Below are 17,757 nucleotides of genomic sequence, written 5' to 3'. Positions count from 1 at the left end.
ATATCATATACCCCCTCTCTCTCTCTCTCTCGCTCTCTCTCTCTCACATAGACTGTAGTGTTAAGTTAAAGAGACAACATGTGAGCTGAGTTTTTTAGGTGTTATGCCTCCCAAAATGATCCTCAGTTGGTCGTACTGGTCCAACCCCCATCTGAATATGTATTAAAATTGAATTTCGATTCATCAAATCATATTAAGGAAGAGACCCAGCGACACAAAAAAATAAGGCAGTGCAAACTCCCCTTATCTTGAGAAACTTTATTGATGGTTATTGTTAAGCGGATCATAGTGCATGCACATACAATGACAAGGAGAAGGCCCGTTCACAACACGCATTTCTAAGCAGAAATTGTATAGAGTCACAGCAGTGGGTAAGATATTTTTGCCAAGTTGTGTGATGTTACGCACACAGTACACAAGAAGATATTTGCAGCTGGATAAACTGACGCTGCCGATCTTTGTCGTATTTTATGTTTTTTTTTTAAACAGTTTTAATAAATACAAAAAATGAGATATGTGACAAACACATAAGCACAGCCAAGCTGCAACTCCTCAAGGACACCTTGACAGCTTGTTTGTGTAGCACTTGGAAATGACAGATTTATCATTATTTCATATTTACATACGGATAACGTTTTTTTCTCCACAAGTCATATATTTCTCATTTTTCTCGATAATCAAATGGTCTGTGTAAAGGCTGTGTTCTAGAAAATAATATTACAAAGGATGTCACATTATAAATGATATCGAAACTAAACACTTAAAAGAAGCCAAACGAAAGGGAACAGACAACATAACGCCTCACAAGCTGTGAAGTGATGACAAATTGCAGGTTGTATGTGCAAAATAGTACAGTTGACAAAAATACTATGATCATATCTACATAATGATTGCATTACTTGTAAAGTGTTGATATAAATCTTGAGTATGATTCCATAAAAAATGACACCTTTCTCTAACAGTTGGTCTACTACACTAAATCTAAAACATTATACAGTTGTGTATTTCGTATAAGAGAACATTTTCACTGCACAGCTCAAATTTAATACACTTGTTTTTTTTCCACTTTCATCTGGTACAAATAATCATAGTTCATTACTTCTGAAAAAAAAAGAAAAAGAAAAAATAGAAACGGCGCTATTGTCACCATATTTATTATTTTTTTAATCTCTCCCATAATATAAAAGTCAGTAATTATATCAATCAATATACTGGAAGTAATATAAAAAGAACATCTTCAGGTTGGCCTAAACTAGTAGGGACTTGACCTAAGGACTAGATTATAGTTAACCAGTAAAATACTGTCAAGGTGAAACTTTTCTGGGATTTTTCTTTTCTTTTTTTAATTTCTCTAAAAGCCTCTATGTAAAATCTGAATATACACATGTAACACCCCAGGAACGTAACCTTTGGCTTTGACTAATGGATGATATAAGACAGCTTATATACTGAATACAATGGCGGCCCTTCTCCACAGCTGCCTGTCTCCTATGCGTTTGGGAGAGCCCACCGCTGCCGGCAGAGCCCTGCCACCTACCGAACTTCACTACTGAGGCCCCCGCGCCTCGCCCATTCCCTCTACAGTTAAGTGAACCAGGATAGAGGAAAACTCAAAAAAGAAAAAAGAAAAAAAAGAGAGAAAAGAACAAAGGCAATGTGAAAAAGCAGAAAAAACACTTGACTACTGTAGTCACTTACACTCTTACAAAATATGATAACCCCAAGTGACTTAATATTTATCGTACATAATTAATTTACATGATAAAGCCCTAACAATTTTTGTATTCTCATGTTTTGTTTGATTTTTTTTCACTTCTTTTTAAAATCTAGCAGCTTTCTAGATCACCACAGAAACCTCTACAGCCAACAATCTATGTAATCTTTAGAAATTAAAAACCCACAATATTAAAATACACAGCACAAAATATCTGAGGTATAAGATGAAAAATATCAGTTTTTTCCCTCTCTCTGAAGAGATGCTAAAATTATGCACTACTGCATGTATTGCAATACCCAGGCCTCTGAAATATTCTCTTTTGTTCCCCAAAGGAAGATTTTTATAGTTTTTTTTTCTTTTCATTTGAATATTATTTTGTTTAGTATGGAGCAAAACGGCTGTATCCACCTCGATATATACTAGCCTGTAATGAGGAAAGAACGAGGCCGACATCATCTGCATGGCTCCTGGTCTTGGCATCGGTCAGTGGTGCAAAAGCATTCTGTGGAGAGAAAGGCGGCGGATTGTGCCGGACTTTAATTGCTGCGCTTTTAACCGGACCCACTGGGTTTCATCTCATGGTTGTGTACATACCCCCGATGAAAAGAACCAGCGTTCTTCATGCAGCAAGCAAACCAAGACACCGCATGCCAGGAAAAATGCACTTAATGACTTTAAGGTGTAAAAGGAAGGAGGGGAAAAAAAAACACACAATACACAAATTAAATGATGATAAAAAAAAAAGAAATGCTCAAACATATGCCGGCAGAACATAGAGCACAGGCTAAGGAACATGCATGACTCCTGGAATCCTTATTTAACCCACGTGGAGGAGATGTGGAGCTTCAGCTTCCTACCCACTATCTCCCTGTTCCCTTTTAACTGAAGCTTCAACATCACTTATGTGATGGATTTAATTATCAAAATGACTAATTATTCCATTAAGGAGGGGGGGGGGGGGGGGCGACTAGGTGATATTCTCAAAATTAGAAATATAATAACTAACATGCACTACACTGCCAAGAAATTAAGACATTTATCAGGTTTACTCGGAGGATTAATGTGGCATTTCAGCTGCCGTTAGCACAAGAGACAAATTCAATTACGTTTAAGTGAGGGGATGTCAGCCGCACTAAAATCCATGCGGAGGGAGAGGGGGAATGGAGAGAAAGGAAATAAATGAGAGCAAATGACAGCAGCACGCTGGGAACGGAACGACAGGAAGGAGATTGGGGGAGAGGCGGACAGACAGAAAGACAGAGACGGACCAAAAAGATGGAGCCAATTAAAGAGGGAGTGGGGGAGACAGGCATCTCTTACCATGGCACCAACGCTGTATGTTGCTGCTGGAGTAAGTGTGTGGTTGTAGGGGTCGGCAGCATAAACTCGTCCGTAACTGAGGAGACACAGTAAACAGGCGCGTTCAGACCCCACCCTGAGCACCGAAGACCATCACACCTACAGACACCCTTACTGCGTCTCACTGATAACAAAAATGGACTGCAAAGGAAAAAAATAACCAATAAAAAAAAAAAAAACACAAATCACAGCGGCTGCACTTTTCATATGAGAAAACACATAACAAAGGCAAGTAGTCGTGACCCACATGGTAATGACCTCAAGTGTTTCGAAAACGACAATCGAATGAAGTCAGAGAGGAAAGGGTCGCATGGTTCTGGCTGTCATGCTGTAACAAGCAGAGGAAGACATCACTCTTCTCTGATTGGAAGGGCTGCTTGCGCAAGGAATTACCAGATTCTGCAGAGCTCAGGGAAGTCCCTGCTTGTTTTAATAATCAAGGTGCAGATGTCTCTGCCATGGAGTTTATTCACCAGTAAAACTACATGTTTAACCTATGATTTTGTGGGGAAAGGGTGAGGCATCGATCTTGGAAATTCATGCGCAAAACATCCTTCAGTTAGTGGTAACACTGAAGGCAATTCATGGATATGTTGAATCTCACAAAGGCAAATGTTGCAGTCAGCTCTGAAAATAAGTCATGAAGAAAAAGTTCAATTGTCTGCTGCATGTATGTAGTACATTGAAAGCTGTATTCTTCTGGCTAGTTAGCATCCCTGCAAAGACAGTTGTTGGATTCTGCCGTGTTTAATAATGTTTACATCAGGGATGCTGAGGTAAAATGTTACCCGGTTTTGCTACATTAAAAGTAAATTGCTGAACTAAAAGAATAACCAAATGTTGGTATTAATTTTGCTCTTAGAATGTATGTGCATAAGGTTTAGGATTGATGTATTGCTTAATCAGAGAATATTATTGATGTTTCTTTTAAATCGAAACAAACTGTTTAAAGTAATTCACTATTCAGTGTCATATAAAGAAACACCACTAGGTGGGGCGTGTTTCATCATGATATAAAACATATCTATTAAATAGCAGGCCAATCAAAAATCTAAGTATTACTGTTTTATTAAATCCCCAATGGGAAAACTTTTAATTATACAGCAGTAGTTATTTGATTACTTATTTTAAAAAATGCATTTTAAACACATTTATTAGGTCTAATTTAATACATTTCATTTAAATCCTTGAACCTAATATCTCAATTTTTTAAATAAATATTTAATTGTAAGGTTCTTGTTGACGTGGTTCTGAACATCAGGTAAGAACATTTATCAGCAGTCTGGCTCTGAAAACTGAAACCTTCCTGCTCCCAGAAGGCATGGTGGTAAAATAACCTGGATTAGCTGCTCCTCTGAGCCTCGTTATGCATGCATGGTGTTTTTGGACCAGATAAGAGCCAATCAGAAGGCAGGGCACAGCCTGTAAATGAGGTCATTTACATATTCACGGACTCTCCGCGATTAAGAAGTTAATCCACTGCAGATTAGTACGGACATTGTTATTCACTACACAGTTTGTCTTGTCTTCATATTTCACTGCCCTGCCGAGTATTTTTGTTTGACCTGTGCTATCTCTGTTTACAGAGGCTACTCTTAATGTGCATTCAGCGATCAGGCCGCACATTTATACTCTCAGCTGGAGCGAAGACTGAAAAGTTGACCCTGTGGAAATTATGCTTGGAAAACCATTCTTTGATCACACTGCCCCGAATGAAAGAAACTAACTGGCGGGGGGGAGAAAGACATGTAGGCCAGCATCCGCCGCATCCTGAAATCTATTCAAACTAATTAATCAAATCAATATTTCACAGCCAGTTAGGCTCTGAGTTACTCACAGCTTCAGCGCAAGCTTTTAAAAATCGCTGGGGATATCGTAGCAGAACTGTGTTGGGGAGAGGAAGGCTATTAATGTGCTTGTGTGCTATTTTCTACTTTTTTTTAGTATTTTTGTGCTAGTGTTTATTTATAGGTAAACGAGCCTTTTAAATCAGCACAGATAAGCTAAAAGGCCCAGTGCTGGTCTGGAGCTGTTTACTGCAATTGCTTGCTTAGCCCCATGCTGTTTGGTTACGTGACCTTTACTTTTCCCTCGAAGATAAATTGAACGCGGAGCAAGGTTTTTTTTTTGCGGGGGAATGGTTTGCTCTATGTTCGGTAATGAACGGGAGCCATTTTAACCTACAAATAAATAAGGTTCAGGTGTGGAAACATGGCTTAATAAATCTGTGATGTGTGGGGAATAGCGGCGTCGCCGGCCCGCTCCTCATTATTTTCGTAAATGTGAGCGAGGGCAAGGTTATTTTTCAGCGCAGGCCGACCGCTTCCTTTTGAGAGAACTAGTGGACCTCACATTTGTGCGCACAGGTAAAGAACTGCTATCCTTCAGCTCACCAAGGTTTTTTTTTTTTTAAGTGTTTATCCATAAACATGCAAAGTGTTCAGTTTTTTTTGGTTGGGGTGGGGGGGGGTAATGTCAAATGTAGAAATATATAACTTGAAAATAACAGATATTCTCAATACTTTAAATTATAGATGCCAATTTTTTTTCCTGGGAAAAAAGTAAATAAAGGGATGTCTCCAAGAATGTGCCTTCTGCCTAAATTACAATCTTTTTAGCATATTAATTTTTATTCTTAAAAGGACCTGTCACAAAATCAATAGCAGGATGGACAGGCCCATTTGCTTTTTTTCCCCTTCTACACTGTGGCAGGAGCAAGTCACATTCACACCAAAGTCATTCCAGAGATCTCGCCAACTACAGCCAATGGACAAGACACTGTACACCCAATAAGCAATCTGTTAAACAATACCAAGAACAATAAAAAAATACACGACTCACACACAAAATGTAAACACACACACGCACACACGAAAACACAAGTCGGAATGGAGATGCGCCATATGGAGAACAAAAAGGATGTGAAAGAAAGGGAGAGAGCAACAGTGTCAACCAAATGAACAATGCGGAAAAAATGGAGAAAAGGAAACACAGGGACGGAAATCAGGAAATCAGACAGGTTCCAAGCGTGTGTCAGTAGATTTATCTTTTCCCGTCAGGAACACATGCCCCTTCCAAGCAGTGCCATAGATAAGGAAGAAAAGGAAAAAAAAAAAAGAAAAACAGAAAAAGAACAAAATGTATGATGAGCGGATGAGTGCAATGCCTGCCAGCTATCCTCATGCATACTCCAAAAACTACGCCACCAGTTTTAAAAGAAGCATTCAGAAATGCAATCAGAAAGAAAACATCTAGTCATTGGGGTGGGGGCCTTCACTGGGGGCAGTTCAGGCGCTTGCTGTTGGGTGCACAATAAAAAATAGGATATGCTCGCTTTCCCCCCTTGGGTGCATCAGAGAAAACGTGAGGGTGATTTCATTAATCAGTTATATATATTTCTTTTTACCTGAAGAGGTGTTACAAGAAATTTCATCTGCGGCAACGAGGACGAAATGATTTCTGCAAGAGAAGATAAAATTCACAATACCGCTTGCTGACTGGCTGCTGGGTGGTGTGGTGAGGTTGGGGTTGGTTGAAGGTTGGTGATGGGTAGGGGTGGTGGTGATGGGGGGGATGGGGTTGCTTTGGCGGCAAATGGGTTTCGGTTCACAGGCAAACAGAACCCGAGCGCTTGGTGCAGACCCACACAGAAGAAAAAGATGGATCGTAAGGGAAGGGGGGGCATGCTGGAGAGGTAGACTGTTAATGTGCATGGGCAGGAAGGGGAGTGAAACTAAGAAAAAAAAAAATTAAACATAAGACCACAGATGAGACTCAACCAGAAATAAAGCACAGTGCACAGCACATATATGGTTTAGCTGCTTCTCCCCTCAGACTATGGGCCGATTCAATAAAAAAACTGTAAAATTCAGTAAAAAAACATAATGAATAACCCAAATTCAATATCCCCTGCATTGTCCTGTATGTCTTTGAAATATATTAACTCAGTAATTATGTGTTGCCCTATTGGTTATAGCATATGGTGATCCAAGCCTCAATGACCGCAGTAATCTAATTAACATCATTAATTGGCACCAGCCTTTAACATAGAATGATTGAAATGACATTTAGATACATGTCAGAGGGGAAAAAAGGAGTCAATAAAGCCCTTCACCTGGAAATACCATGAACAGAAAACAGTGGCAAAAATCCTATATGAAACCTTTCATGTAGCATTTTGAAATGGAATGGCTGGAAAGTGTCTAAAATACAGCTGAACGAGCCCAACAGTAGCTTGATATATCTTCCAGATATATCTTCTAAACCCAACCACATTTCTGTGGTTCTATGTCAAATGGTTTTATATTATGCTTTATGAACACATTTTCAATGAGAAAAAAAACTCAGTTCAACTAGAAAACATTTTGTATGTATAATATAATATTGAAGAGTATATTACAGTGTAGTGTACATTTAAATAGGATACCCTATTATATAGGGTATAATATGTTGTTCAAAAAACTAGAAGGCATATAATAAATGAATATATTATTGTGTGATGTATTTGTCCTGAGTAGTTTTAGTCCAATTATAAACAGCAAGGCAAAACAATGTGACAGACTAACCTGAGAGAAACCACAAAGTATGAATCATAATAGCTGAAGGCAGCCTGGCTAATAAACACCACAGTCTCGGGCTGAAACTCGGCTAGCCCCAAACCTCAGCCTCGGCCCACAGGGAAAAAAGGAAAAAACAGAAGAAGAAAGAAATAGACTGCCCAGGTGTGATAAATGACATGTCATGCCCCAATCTTACGTCTAATTAGAAGCATAGGTTGGCAGCCATATTGCCTGGCTGCCTTTTTTTAATTGCAGCTCGCAGCTATATTTAATAAATTAATGAATCATTCACTCCTACTAAGCATTCGGATTGAATCGGCCCTCTTAATTATGTTAGGTGGCTGCTTGTTTTCAACACAGTCTTAAATTTGACATGGCAGTATTGACCCCCACAACACGTCTACTCTAAAAAGGTAAACAGAATGCAGCCATGCAATGTAATTTCATGCATCTTACAGTGGGTTTTCAGTTTCTGCTAGTATTTTACACCAATCTAAATGAGAGCAAGAACACAATGCTTGTCCACTTCACACAGGTCTACTTGACTAAAAGAAGCTACACAAAGCATGCACTTCATGGAAACATCTAATGCAATTGAAATGTCATGTGTTGTATTTCAGACATCACAAACTCAGAAACGCATATAGGACAGCTTAACATATAAATAGCTCAGACATTTTTTTCTTCAGGAAGTAGCAAAATGTTTTTTTGAGGTTACATATTTGGGTCTGGCTGGTGATATAAGATTAATGTCTACAAACTTTGTGCTATTAATAACGTGCAACAAGGACAAAACCTGAAACATAAACGCATTATATGTACTGTGAACCAGAGCAGGCCTATAAACACACGCCTGGCGTTCTCAAGAGACCTGCTTCAAGTTCTAAATCCTGCTGTTTATCCAGACTACCCTTACCTCTGACTAAGGCTGGGATATTTCACTAATATGATAGACATTTTGTCAACAATTAGAATATTGTGACTATAATGATACAGAGTAAGTATCATCTGGTAAGATCATCAAATTCATAAATGTGGCCTGTGCTGCATGTGAAAAAGTAAAAATAAAAAAAAATTAAATAAAATTTTTGAGGTCTCCTGGCCAGGCCCAGTTTGAAGAATCCTGTTCATGGCCTCACCTTCAGAAGCTCTCATACATAGACAGAGAGAGAGGGAAAAAATACAGGAGATTAAGCCTCCTAGCAGCACCCCCCCAGAACTGGGAGACTCACTGGAGCTGTGAGAGTGCCGCTGCCGTATTTGCCACATCCATGGGGGCTGGTCTCACCAGATGGTGCCAGCCAGTGAACAGTCCCAGGCGTGACAGCTCGAGACAGGGGAGCGTGGTTAAACTGAGCCCAGAAGGGCTGCTGGTTGGGTGGGCTTCTGATCAAGGAAGAGAGAAAAGCCTCCAGGGTCCATGACCATGCCTGGCTCAGCTTCCACAGAGAGACCAGAAGAGCTGGACTGAGCTTTAAGTTCTGACCTTTCTGACACTTGAGCAAATAATGTGGCATAAATGAATAAGAATAACCTATGTCTGATTTTATTTACTGATTAAATTTTATTTGCTAACATGAAATTCTCAAGTTACCTTGTAAAATTGTATATAAAAAATTGTTGCATGAGAATGTCTTTTCAAATAATTTATGAATTTAGTGATATTGTTCTTTTAAACTTTCATTCCCATTATGTAACTAGTGATTCAGCAGCACTAACCGATTTCACACAAATAATTCATGTGTTATTAATTATTCTATTATTATAAAGACTGGGTAAAATGTCATAAAAAATGCATGTCTGTACAACAGCAATTTATTTCTCTCTTTGATACAGACGCCAAGCTAATCTCGCTGTAATGCATTTCTGTGTCCTGTTTTGTGTATTTTTAAACGGCCATTAGATTGTGCCTGGTAGCTGCTCTAAAAGGAGTCAGTGCGTGAACTGAAATAACTCCTTGGAGTTGGAACAGTTCATTTTCAGTACTGGGTGACAGAGAGCCCTGCCGGTGAGGCTTTCCCCGAGTTACACCAGTCATGTTTAAACAAATTAGACAGGATTTGATATGTGCTGCCCTCGCTACACTGTCATTGCTTTTGTAGAGTCCATAATAGAGCCATTAGCCATATTTCATTAGATGACATTAAAATCACTTTTTAGATTTGGAAGGAGATGGCAGTATGTGACACGTAGTCATTTAAACTTTATGATGTGGTTTCAGTTTATGACAGAAAAAACTGAAAATTAAGTGCACATAACGTGATGTATTGCTCATCTCAGGCACAGATATATTCATTAAAAACCATGAATAAATTAGTTGATTTTAATAGGTATCGTCAAGCATATTTATTAATTTACAATTGTAACCATTACTGGAAATATAATAACAGCAAGATTGGAAAACAGTTTTTTGAATATCTTTTATATCGCAATTTATATCTCTCAGCTTGAAAACAACACAAATCATGCTTATCTGGGAATGCTCTCAAACACAAGACAGTCTCTCTCCTTCCCTCCTCACCGAATAAAGGATCTCAGGGTAGGGATTGCTGATCTGGGGCCAGTGGTGCCTTTGGCAGTTTCCCTGAACAAGGTTAGGAGATGGATGGGGAGGCCTTATCTCAGATCAGCAAAAAAAAAAAAAAACCCTACCGTGAAACACTTTATAGGTACAGACCAGTTCTTGCCTTATCCTGATACAGTATCAACACGGCAACAGGAACTCAGGTGATCAGAAAAAAAAATGAAGCCGACAGCATCATTCACTACATCTCAGGGCAGAGAATCTGTCGTGTAGCATGCAGACCCTGTACAACATGGCGCTAAAAATGTGATACGATGGAACGTGATATTGTGCCTCTCTTTTGTTCCCAGAACAGTTCCAATTGCATGCTTCAGGACAGAGATACTCACCTCGGACTATCAATAATAACTATAAATAGCTGGGCTCTTTTGTCATGCTTAAGCCAGCAGCTCTGTTCAAGCTGTGTACTTTATTTGCACACCAGGCAGAGTGTTGTGATACATGGAGCTACTCAGGGGAGGAAGTTCAAATAAAATTATGTATAGACTTCAAAAAGAAAAGAAATGAAAACAAAAAACTGATTGGAGAAATATTTCGTGCCCGCCTGCCAAACACTTCTGCCTCACATCTCAGAGGACAGTCAAGTCTACCCCATTTAATTCTCCAGTTACCATCTCTGCCACTGTTTCCGCCATGCTGAGTTCTTTTGCCATTACATTTGCAGTGACATCTCATTTGATTTAATTTGCCAATTACTGCGCTGGGCAACTGTGATAGCCCTGTGTCCACATTGGAGGAGGAATTAGACTAATAAATCTGAGTGGCCTTTCGTGCCTGCCTCAGTCTGAGGGCGGAGGGGAGAGTTGACCTCAGAGAGTGTGTGTGTGTGTGTGTGTGTGTGTGTGTGTGTGAGTGTGTAAGCGCGCAAGTAAACCGTGGCGCGGCGAGGGGGCCTGGTGAGGCCATGTCGTCTTGAGATGTGCAGGCAGTGGACTGTGTCTTACCTGTCACTGTAGGCAGCGGCGGTGGCAGTAGCAGGCTGGGTGTATCTGTAGGCAGCATAACCACCCTGGAACACAACACACAGAGGGAGAGGCACACATACAAACACGGACATTTATATGGTCAGTTTCATTCCCACAGGTACAAAACAAGCTTGCTATTCTGTCTTTATCACCATTTATTACATGATTTTTTAAATTACATTATTTCATTACAAAAAAACAACACAATGATACTGTTAGTTTTAGTGTGGAGGATTGGTAGTGCAGAGCATTGTTATGTGGTTTAATTAAACTAGGTCATAATTAATTGTCAACAGTCATACTTCACAATATGTTTTGTGTGGGGCTTGTTCTCTAGTAAGGTCAAAAGTGTCCTAAGGTTTTGTAATGAGATGCCAATGATGAGCTGTCAATCTTAAGGCTCCTCCTATTTTAAACTGTTTGTAAAAGCATAATTAAAGACTGTGCTCGGAAATAATTCTTTCTTGTTTCTTCTGTTTATGCATAGTACGCTACACTTAGTGCCAGTTTGAAAATAGTCCAACATGATATAACAGCTTAAAGAATGGGTGCAGAAAATGCAAATGTAGATGTGTAATAGTAACATCAGCTGTTCAATTAAGCAAACAAGTCAAACAAACACATCCTGGCGGGGCACCATGTGCAGCGATGCATCAATGATCAGACTGCGAAAGCGGCAGGAATCCATGTCTCTCTGCCTTTAAGGAGGAGAAACTCCACCATGATGATCAGACGACCGTGACCTCCCCACTGTCGAAGCAATGTGTGCCTGAGACATCCAGAACCTCTCGCTGCCTCCCCGCTGGCGGCCTTACTGTCACCCCGCTACCCTGCCTCCTGGGTCTGCCTCTTCCTGTCCTCTCATTTCATTTTCCCCCAATCCCATCCCGTCGGACATGCAGCTGGTGTTTGGGCAATGCATTGTGTGGGGTTGTTTAGTACAAGTCATCAGTGACCAAATTCCGTAGTCACAGATCAGGAGTCGAGGGCTTCAGCATGCAGTGGAAGCTCCATTAGGCCTAGTCAGCTACCCTCAGTGGAACTGACAGGGTGTGCAGGTGTGTGGCCAGCACCGGTCAGGGGTGTAACGTGCAAAGACACATCAGGGGAGAGCTCATGATTTATCATTATGAGTCAGAATGGTCTATGCAAAGAGACCGTCCCAGGGTGCTTGTGTGTGTGAGACCAATAAGGACTCAGATTGTAACCTGAATCTGAAATGAATGAGAACAGACATGATCAGTGGTGTGGTGGACTATTCAGACCACAGTACACACGTGTCGGTGAGTCAAAATGATCCCTACATGACACTGTGGTCTCACTCCATTTAATACAACTACCATCTGATGATCAGCATTTAGTTTTCAAACTAGCCCTAAGCACCATGCTAAGCGTGGGGTTTGTTCACTAGTTCACAGGAATTAAACATAAATGAACAGATAAAACACAAAATTTAATGATGTCATGACTTCCATGTGTGAGAGCTTCCAGTCATTTGGCTCCTACCATTTGAATCTCTGTTTATAGAAAACATTATTAAAGACTATGTTAGGGTTACATATCAACAAAAAATGCACTTAGCACCAATAAAAAAAAAAACTTTCACACACAAAACAAAACATGTTATATATTGTTTCTGAGCATCTGAATCTGATATATCACTTCAGTCATGCTACTCCTAACAACAAATATTTAGCAACAGGGTTTTTTTGTATTTCACATGGCTAAAAAAATCCTAATGGAACATCTATAGCCCGATTGGATATGGTTGGGTATCTCGCAAGTTCGCCATGTGCATATAGTTTAATGTTACAAGTTTCGTTGCTGTTTTTAATTTCACACTCCTTCCGCTCCCATGCAGCGGCCTCTGTGCGCACCGTGTGTTTAATTTCAGTTTCGTCTCACAACCTTGGCAGCAACTAGTCTATTTTATGCTAGCATAGCTTCATTTTCGGGCTCCTCTTCCAACATCCACTAAATTTGCCAGACCCACTTCACGAATTATGCTTTGTAATAAATACAAATACAGTTCTCCGATACTTTCTAATGAATATTAAACGATCTTATCGCTGCGCGGTAATCAATCCTGTCCGCCGTTGCAGTGGGCTAATGACAGGAGCACTGAGGGAGCATTAGAAGAGCGATCCTGCCATTTCCATGCCCATTTATCACCCCGCACAATTTGTTTCGTCCCACAGGAGGCAGACAGCTGGAGATACATCAGACTCTGAGTCGATGAGATCTCGCTATCGGGGAAATGCACCTATATACGCCAGCTCAAGCGCCTGCTAAGCGTCGCCACCAGCCCCTCTCCGGTGGCATCTGCACTCATCTCTCGACGCTGGGGCTAAATGCTCCCCACCCCTGGCCCTCCCCAAGCTGTTCTCACTTTGGGCCCTTGCTGGATTCTCATTACTGCAGCACGCCAGTGGGACTACATTATATCTGGGCCGCCTCTGTGGTCGTTTCAGAGATCTAGCGATGTGTCAATGGGCAAACAAATGAGTGTATCTGAGTGGCTTGAGTTGCTCAAACCTCTCAAAGAACACACCTTTACTATTTTAAATTATATACCTATAAGAATTAATGTTTTTTTTCCGTAGCTAGGCTAACTACTACTGATATCCAATCATGGCTTGTCTTGTTACATATATGAAATTCCTAGATTTTCAATGAATTAATAGTAACTAGGCTGAATGACAATATGCACTTCATACACGCACATACACATATTTAATTGTGATAGTCTGGTAATAAATATCAAATTGTGAAGCAAGTGTGTAGTGTTTTATCTCTTTTACATCACACATATTTGATTATGAACAAGCTCAATGATTTAAAGACATTTGGGATCCATACAGTCTGGATGAACTGATGCAAAAGATGTGGATAGCTGAACTGAGGCAGAAATTAGAGGGCCTTGTACAGATGTGTGGAGCTGTTTTAATGTTTTATTCAGTGCATGCTGTGTTGTGACTAATGACAACGCTATGATTAAGACATGTGACTTAACGTGAGCTGAGCTGCAGTCCTCTACAGTCATCACTCAAGTGACTGTAAACAGTGTCATTCATAAACATCACATGAACTACAGGGTGTCTGATGGTACTGCACATCCAAGGAGCACGTCGCACTTACATAAATGTCTGTGCCATAAAACCCGTCCTGGTAAACCACGCTGTTTAAGATGCAAACACACAAACAGAAAAAGAACAAAGAAACATCCATATTAGTACATATATTTGAAGAGGTGATACAGTAACACCTAATCCTGAGGATGGTGACAAAATATGTCAACATCATTCTTTCTGGCAGATTAAACTGATATGAATCAGCAGCATATACCCATTAGCAACAACATTACAGCCACTGAAAAGTGTGTTGAACAACATTTCATTACAGTGGCACATCAGTGTGTCACAGGGGGACCTATATGATCAGGTACTTGGTTTTAATGTTGTGGCGGATTTCAGGTTAAAACCAAACATTTGCCATAACCCCTGCATTTCTCGTGTTTTTTGGTTATTAAATAAAGCATTGATTTCATGACTGTCAGATTTGGGGAAGGACGATGTGCAAGCGCACAGCAATAATAAAGGCAAACAAAGGCAGAGCGTGGCTTGACGGGCAAAACAATATGTACTGTCATTGGAAGGAGAGCAAAGCAAACATTGAGTGTCAAGTGGCAATTCAGAAAGATGACACAACAGGGCAGTGTTTATACATGAGGGAACACGCTGGGAACTGGGACCGGTGACCGGAGTCACAACAGTGGCATTTAGAGACATATACCAGGTCCCGGTCTTTGTTTAATCAGATATATGACAAAAGGGTCATTTAACCATTCACTTGTGAATATGATGTCAGTAATGGGAAATCTATGCTTCATGACACTGCAGATTTTTTTCTTCATTGAAACATATATAAATATGAACACAGGCTCCAGCAAGCAGAACTTTAAATAAATGAACAAACTCCAGTGCACCGTTCTTAAGCGGCAGACGCTTGCAGTCATAAATACATAAATAGACAAAAATAATCAGAATAATCTTTTGGCTGCTCAGGGCTCTCCGTTTCCTGTTGCATTCATCCTCCAAGAGCATTTACATAAAATGTGACATTAAAAATGCTTAAAGCCACCAACCATGACAGTACAAATTACAGTCATTTCTCACTGCAGTGTGCAAGGTGCACGACTCCAGGCATTCCGATTGGCTGCATGCTGCGCCGGGCTTCTGCAGCGTGGCAGCGCTGGCGTGTGCCCCCATTAAAAAGTGTTCAGACTGAGGGAGGGAGGGAGGAGGGGCGGGTGACTCACCCTCCGTAAGCAGGGATGTGAGGGGGTGGTGCGGCCGCCCTGAACGTGTTGTAGACGGTGCGCCCTCTTCCTCTTAAGTGTGCGCCTCTGTACGCTGCTGCTGCCGTGGCAGCTGGGTAGGGGAAGCCTGGCACTGTGGACACACAGAAAGCAACAAGAACGGATGCATTTATTTACTGCATAGCCCGCATTCACAAAACGGACACTCTTAGTGATCACAAAGACAGGGGCATCATACCGCATCACTGCTGAGACACGATTTAATATAGGGCTTCCAGGGGAAGAACATTATTATATACATACATAAAACAATGTCAAACGTTTCTTCGCCTAATCAAAACCAGAAAAAAATGATTAAGGCATTTAATTTAGAAAAGAATCTGCTGCTGCCTGCCAAAATATACAGTGTAAATTGTAAACGTGGCATGTCCAGCAGAAACAAGGGGAGCCAGGAAGCACAGGAGCTCAGGGTCTGGAGAGCAGCTGGCCTCTGTGCCATAATTCGCAGCCCCAACCATGACGGTGCTGGATTACCTCCACGTTCTGTCACTGTAAAGCCCTCAAAAAGGGTCAGAGTTTCCACCACTTCTACCACACTCACACAGGTTTCACCTTCGCTGAGAGAGTACTTTCCACAACAATATGCCAGCAAAATTACAGTCAGATGACATTATGTTCCTTGTTTATAAAAAAATGTCTTAAGATACACATATATATATACTGATGACTGTATAGTGAAAAACCAAGTTATGATGACGTGTTCATTCCATCGTTGTATAAAATATGGGTTTATGAGATTTGCAAATCATTGCATTCTAATTGAACTTTTGGAGCTGGGGGTGTACACTCTCCTCAGATACTCAACAATTTTTTAATGTTCAGGAAATCTTAGTGAAGACAAAATAGAAGTGCGCACAGCCTCCGAGCCTTTCTGAATGAAAGAGAAAACGGTGTTTTCTTGTTATCATTAATCTTAATAGGGTGACTGCTGTTACAAATTACTTGTAAGAAGTTCAATTTGAGACAGCAGGAGAAGGGGGTCAGGTGGGGAGGAAAAGGTGGTGGTTGCATGTATTTATTTTTTTAATTATATGGCTTTTAAAAGAAATTGAAATCTAATAATACGTAATAGAAACACTGACTCATTCATTGGCAGTCGTGAAAATTTTAAAGTTAGAAGAAAGAGCTCTCATGGCCCGTAAAGGTGAACACCAATTGTCTCATTTCATCCTTTGTCATCGTGATATATCCAAAACCTGAGGATCAGCCCTTAAACGGAGGTGCCCACGTTCTTTATATTTTCCCTCAGTTCAAGTGAGGAAATTAATTACTCTTCCATTTTCATGAAAAAAAAAGTAAGTCCTGACATTCAGGAAAGTGGCTGTAAGGGCAGACGTGTCTCCACCAGGCTCTGAGGAGCAGCATTGTATTAAAAAGCCGGCGAGACGCAGGTAGCAGCTCCTTTCTTTCTCTCAGGGCCGAAAGCTCAGCAGTGTTTCAATGGCCTACAGCGTCGTTCACACTCAAACCGTATTCTCCTTTATTCTCCCTTTAAATGGGGACAAGGCTGCCAGGCTCACTGTTTTTGTGTTAAGTGAATAACAATTAACATTGGCAATTAATTAAACATATTCCTGTATTGTGCTGCGAATAACTTGACTTTCAACAAAGAAAGCCAGTTCAGGAAACAAAATATCTGGGATTAAAGACAACGGGGCGGGGGTTTTGACGTGGGCATATTGTCATTCTTCCCTGCTGAAACACAGAAGTCAAAAGAAGCCTGATGCTGAGATGTTTAGCTTGCACAGTGCACGTAAGCACATCTTTGATGTGCCGAATGTTAAAAGAAGGAGGATAAATATGCAAGATGCATCTGAATGAACAACTTAGATCATGTTCTTTCATTGGTGGATGGTGGGGGCTGGGCGTGGGAGTGCAAAACCCTTGTGAGCCACGTGCAGAAGGAAAAAATTGTGGGTGCGCAGGAGGGATGCAGGTTTGTTCTTTTGTTGCCGCTAGGGAGTGCAGTAGGCATGGAAAACCGACACGAGGTAGCTTCACTTGCACTGGAATCGTTTCTCTGGTTGTCCATCTACCGAAAACTCAAAATTCTTCTGTCTGCAGTGGCACTGCCAAGACGAGACCTTAATTTTGACTCTCATTTGTACAAAACACAAGCCAAGGTAAAATGAAGAGCCTTTAATTTTCCTGAATCAGCCAAGGCATGCGAAGAAAAATGAAAATGAAAGGACCTG

The 17,757-nt window shown here is 40.7% G+C and overlaps 1 protein-coding gene across 15 annotated transcripts in view; it reads right to left on the bottom strand.

Moving 5' to 3' along the window:
- Window positions 1-257: 257 nt before the first annotated feature.
- Window positions 258-17,757, bottom strand: part of rbfox1 (RNA binding fox-1 homolog 1) — a 197,197-nt gene continuing 179,697 nt past the window's right edge. For 14 of the 15 annotated variants that reach the window (XM_028985482.1, XM_028985485.1, XM_028985486.1 and 11 more), the window contains 5 exons: window positions 15,503-15,635; window positions 14,323-14,362; window positions 11,164-11,228; window positions 3,038-3,113; window positions 258-2,219 (listed from right to left, as the gene is read on the bottom strand). In XM_028985482.1, coding sequence (XP_028841315.1) covers window positions 2,097-2,219; window positions 3,038-3,113; window positions 11,164-11,228; window positions 14,323-14,362; window positions 15,503-15,635 — 437 coding nt within the window. In that variant the 3' untranslated portion in view covers window positions 258-2,096. Of the gene's footprint in view, window positions 2,220-3,037; window positions 3,114-6,482; window positions 6,536-11,163; window positions 11,229-14,322; window positions 14,363-15,502; window positions 15,636-17,757 lie in introns of all 15 variants that reach the window. The other variant, XM_028985489.1, reaches the window with a different exon arrangement.

Source organism: Denticeps clupeoides, chromosome 7, assembly GCF_900700375.1.
Source record: "Denticeps clupeoides chromosome 7, fDenClu1.1, whole genome shotgun sequence".
Lineage (NCBI taxonomy): Eukaryota > Metazoa > Chordata > Actinopteri > Clupeiformes > Denticipitidae > Denticeps > Denticeps clupeoides.
Note: the sequence above shows the minus strand (reverse complement) of the source record. Positions and strands in the feature narration are given on the sequence as shown.